General features: G+C 42.7%; 1 protein-coding gene across 8 annotated transcripts in view; it reads right to left on the bottom strand.

The window, feature by feature from the left end:
• Positions 1 to 1,145: 1,145 nt before the first annotated feature.
• The window catches only part of IWS1 (interacts with SUPT6H, CTD assembly factor 1), a 44,089-nt gene continuing 39,784 nt past the window's right edge, over positions 1,146 to 5,450 (bottom strand). For 6 of the 8 annotated variants that reach the window (XM_017548420.1, XM_037745661.1, XM_017548418.2 and 3 more), the window contains one exon: positions 1,155 to 1,515. In XM_017548420.1, the coding sequence (XP_017403909.1) occupies positions 1,384 to 1,515 (132 nt within the window). In that variant the 3' untranslated portion in view covers positions 1,155 to 1,383. Of the gene's footprint in view, positions 1,516 to 5,450 lie in introns of all 8 variants that reach the window. The other 2 variants (XR_001830877.2, XM_017548417.2) reach the window with 1 other exon arrangement.

Here is a 5,450-nt window from a genome sequence, read left to right on the forward strand (position 1 = left end):
AATAATCTAGTTGATAAAATGTTCTTGGGCCTCGTCACCTTGAACTAGAAGAGATCTCTCATAATTAAGTCTATAGAGACTATTAAAGTAATGAGTATCACAAAAATAGAGCAACAAGAAACACAGCCATAAGCTATCATTCTTCTTTCTCACATAATTGCCCTATTGCTCTAAGCTTTAGTACATGATTTTTAGTTACATCCGTATTTCCTTGAAGGCAGTATTTCTTGATCTTTGTTGTAACCCCCCATCCCACAGAAAAATGAAAATTAAGGTAAAATAATTATCCCAAACAAGAGAAACACATTAAGATTTTGTTGGTATTCCACTTCTGCCCCAACTGAGGTACTGCAATTCAATTCTCATGCGAAATACCCAGAGCTGTCATCGGACTCCACAGGTTTAAGGGGTCTGTGCTCCACTAGACTGCCCCCACTTCAAATGCAAGATACAAGTAAGGTACCCAGACAACTGTCATTTCTGAACAGCTACAGATTTGGGGTTCCCATAAACCTCTCAGGTTTAAGAACTTGTTAAAATGACTCACAGAACTCAGGAAAGCACTATGCTTCCCTAGAAAACAGATTAGTTTTACTATAGAAGATACGAATTAGGAGGACCAGCCAAATGAAGGGATACATAAGGGAAGGTCTGGGAGGGAAGGCAGAGCTTCTGTGCCCCTGTCCTCATGGAGGGGAGTCCTCTCCCTCCCAGCACACTAATGCCTTCACCAACCAAGAAGCTTCATTGAGCTGCGGGGTCCAGAGCTCACCGAGTCTCATTCGGCAGGCACAGTTGATTAAATCCAACAGGTCACTGACTTGATCTTCCTCTCCCGGGTCCTGCAGGCCCAACCCTCTGAAGTAGGTGTTTCTGGTGACCAGCCTCCATCCTAAAGTCCATCTTAAAGTCACCCTGTTAGCATAACAGAGACACTATCACTCAGGAAACCAAAAGGGTTTCAGCCATTCCTTGTCAGCAACCAGGGGCAAAGACCAAAGTCCTCATTATACCACAGTCAGGCAGGACTGAACTTCTAAGGGTCACAAACCCCTGTAATATCATAAGATTTTTTTCCAATCAACAAGAACCAATCTTTGCCCCTATTAAGAATGCATCCTCTAAGAAATGAAGAGACAGCCCCCAAACCAGAATGAAATTTTATTGTGTAAAGTTTATAGAAGTATGACTAGTATTCCTCTGTACAAAGTACACAACAAACAGTTTTAAATATAACTGAGAGAAATGTGAGTCCTATGACAACATCTGATACAAGCTGAACCATTTACAGACACACTAAAAAAATTTTTAAAATGTCTTCTTTCTCCAAAGAGTCCACTGAGCATTTCTTAGAGCACAGATGGGGACACATTCCAGGCAAAGTCACAATGGCATTTTGTTGCCCTCAATGCTGATTTTCACTGCGTGTGCAGATCTGCTTTTTTTCCTGATATCTGTGAACTTTCTCATCTGTTTATCCAGTCGACTGATACCCTTCTTGGAGGTCGCCTGAAACTAAGAGTGGGGGAAAAATTAAAGAGCAAATTATTGAAATACATAAGTCTAGTTTTGTCTTTCATCTTCTTATAACTGAAAATTAGCAATCAGAAGAGCTCCTAGCTTTAGAATAACCAGAATATGTGCTGATGACCTCAAGAACAACAGAGCAAGTAAACACGGTGTTAGAAACACATATTAAACTTTCTCAATGAAGAGTAAGTCTGTTGTCTGTGCCTTATTAATTTTGCTGCAGTTCCTGGGGAAAAAAAAGGCCAGGCATGACAGTGTGTGCTTACAGTACCAGACAGTAGGGAGGAAGCTGAGGCAGAAGGATCGCTTGAGCCTGGGAGTTCTAGATGTGAGAAAGGGGGAGAAATTGAGACTATGATCCTCACAATTCCGTTATGTACATTACATTTTAACTGCCTGCTTTTCCCTTTTGAAGACCAAATGTGGGGGTAACCACTTGACATACACTTTCTTTCTTTTCTTTTCTTTTATGAGATGGAGTTTCACTCTTGTTGCCCAGGCTGGAGTGCAATGGTGCAATCTCGGGTCACTGCATCATCCGCCTCCCGGGTTCAAGCAATTCTCCTGCCTCAGCCTCCCGAGTAGCTGCGACTACAGGCACGTATCACCACACCCAGCTAATTTTGTATTTTTAGCAGAGATGGGATTTCTCCATGTTGGCCTTGAACTCCCGATCTCAGGTGATCCGCCCACCTCAGCCTCCCAAAGTGCTGGGATTACAGGCGTGAGGCACTGCACCAGCCTAACATACACTTTCGAACAGTGCTGGCATGAAAAAGAATGACCTAAAGCAAAGTAAGTCAGCTGAGAAAAAACCTTAAGCACAATAAATGAGGTCAGATGATTAGTGAAGTGAACCCGTAAGTGCGGGAGCTGAGTTTTTTAGGCTCGGGGTGAATCCCTGCTCTGACTGAGTAACTTCCGTGACCCGGGGCAAAGCATGCCCATGCTCGGTACTCCTTCCAGAACTGCCAGAGAAGGAAATCAGATAATGATGTCAGATCCAAGCACAGAGGCTAAGCACATATAATCAGTACTCAAAATAATGGAAGCTATTACTATTTTACTACTTCACAAGCAACTAGATTTATATTAAGTATACTTGACACAAAAAGAATATTAAGTCTACCTACTTCCCCTTATGTTTAAAGGTTTGGTTTGGGGGCTATTTTATATTTTGAAAAGATTGTCTTGCAAAGATGTGGTCTCCAAGAAAGTGCCACCTTTTAGAAACGCTAGAAAGGGGCCAGGCACTGTGGCTCACGCCTGTAATCACAGCACTCTGGGAGGCTGAGGCGGGTGGATCACGAGGTCAAGAGATTGAGACCATCCTGGCCAACATGGTGAAACCCCATCTCTACTAAAAATATAAAAATTAGCCGGGCATGGTGGCATGCACCTGTGGTCCCAGCTACCTGGTAGGGTGAGGTGGAAGAATCACTTGAACCCAGGAGGCGGAGGTTGCAGTGAGCCAAGATTGTGCCACTGCACTCCAGCCTGGCGACAGAGCAAGACTCCATCTCAAAAAAAAAAAGAAAACGAAACACTAGAAAGGTTTGTTGACTCTGCTGTAAAACAATTCAGATGTAGATGTTTAAGAAGGGTGAGTCAGAAAGAGATGGGTTTTTCTAATTCTTCTCCCCATACGTTTACTACTTAATCACCTCTGAAACTCAATTCAAAAGAATGCTGAAATAAGGCAGGGCCTGGGAGACACTCTGGGGTCAGTACCAGCGTGGTGAGGTTCTTTTGTGTCCGGGAGCCTTCCGAATCTTATCTCACCTCTGGACCCACCCAGCCTCAACCCCAACATGAAGCCAGCTGAGCACTGGGCAAGGAACTCGAAGTCATTCCTGCCCAAGAGCCACGCTGACCTATCTTTCCAGAAATATCTCAATTCAAGTATTACTCTGTATCAGTCTCAATACTTGGCACTAGTACTCTGAGTAGGCATAAGTGTCAGATGAGAGAGAGCTATGCCACCAACACACTATCTCCCAAATTTTCTGGACAGTCCCAAATATCGGACTTCCTTTGAAAGGAAGTCCCCTGATCTGAGTGCTCGTACTCAGTCCACATCGGAAGCCTTACCTGCTCAGCTCTCTGCAAACTATGCAATTTCCAGCAGCTCCACACACCAACTGGACTTCCCTTCACCTACTCCCAGGACCCTCACTAACTGTCTAAACCCTGATGGATCTGCCTAGCCTTAGCAATCAGAACACACCCAGGCCAGTGGGTTACAAAATATATGACTATGTAGTTGCAGATGCTTAGTTACTCCAAGCTTGAAAAGACAAACCATAGTACCTCACACACCGAGTTCAATGATCTCCCTCCTGATTCATCAACAGAACACTACACTTCCTTGGAATTAAGAGTGTGTGGTGCACTGCTTCACCAGAGCAAAATCAAAAGCAGCTTCAATTATGGTACAACTGTGTGAAGACACAACGCGAAATCACTAAAGATTGCTTACTCAAATGGATTTTTACCACGTTAAGTAAAAAACAAACCCAACACAGTATGAAAGAATACGATCACAATGTTGCTTGGGGGAGGAAAAAAACCCACAATATTATCTATGCATACGCATAAAAAACCCCAAGAAGAAATAATAATCTAAAATGTTAACATTAAGTTGTGATGGGATTACAGATGGCATTAATTTTATTTAGCTTTCTGCATTTTTAAAAGTTCATGAAAAAATAGGCACTGCTTTTGTCATTTGACTGCTGTTTTAAAAGTATTCCACAGAGTAAATGAACATAAAAAAATACGATGTAGCACAGGTTACTACATTATTTAGGAGTAAAAAAATCAGAAACCATAAAGCAATGAATAAACAAATTATATTCACCGGCAGGCGTGGTGGCTCCTGCCTGTAATCTCAGTACACTGGGAGGTCAAGGTCAGAGGATCACTTCAGACCAGTCTGAGCAAGATGGTGAGACCTGGTTTTTACAAAGAAAGAAAATGCAGGCTAGGCATGGTGGCTTACGCCTGTAATGTCAGCACTTTGGGAGGCTGTGGCGGGTGGATCATGAGGTCAGGAGTTCGAGACCAGCCTGGCCAAGATAGTGAAACCCCATCTCTACTAAAAATACAAAAAAATTAGCCAGGTGTGGTGGTGGGCACCTATAATCTCATTTATTTGGGAGGCTAAGGCAGAGAACTGCTTGAACCCGGGAGGCAGAGGTTGCAGTAAGTAGAGATGGCACCACTGCATTCCAGCCCAGTCAACAGAGGAAGACTCAGTCAAAAAATAAAGAAGAAAGAAAATACATAAATAATTAAAAAAAAAAAATTATATTCAGGATAGACCATTATGCAGCCATTAAAAATGATAAATCTACTAGGTGGTTTAAAGAAGGAAAATGACCAAAATTATAATTTGGTCATTTCCAGCATGTGCACATGCACGTGCACGCACACACACAAATACACATCATTATTATTATTATTATTATTATTGTTATTATTATTTTCTAGAGACAGGGTCTCCCTCTGTTGCCCAGGCTGGAATGCAATGGCATGATTCTAGCTCACTGCAGCCTCAAACTCCTAGGCTCAAGTGATTCCCCCACTTCACCCTCTCAAGTAGCTAGGACTTACAGGTGCATGCCACCATGCCTGGCTAATATTTTAATTTTTTGGTAGAGATGGAGTCTTGCTATGTTGTCCAGGCTGATATACGGTATAATTTTAATTAAAGTATCAGTAGAAAAAAGACAACAAATATATCAAACTTCTTTTTTTTTTTGAGACGGAGTTTCACTCATGTTACCCAGGCTGGAGTGCAAAGGCGCGATCCCGGCTCACCGCAACCTCCGCCTCCTGGGTTCAGGCAATTCTCCTGCCTCAGCCTCCTGAGTAGCTGGGATTACAGGCACGCACCACCATGCCCAGCTAATTTTTTT

The sequence above is a fragment of the Cebus imitator genome, unplaced genomic scaffold (genome assembly GCF_001604975.1).
Source record: "Cebus imitator isolate Cc_AM_T3 unplaced genomic scaffold, Cebus_imitator-1.0 Scaffold207, whole genome shotgun sequence".
Taxonomy (NCBI): Eukaryota; Metazoa; Chordata; class Mammalia; order Primates; family Cebidae; genus Cebus; species Cebus imitator.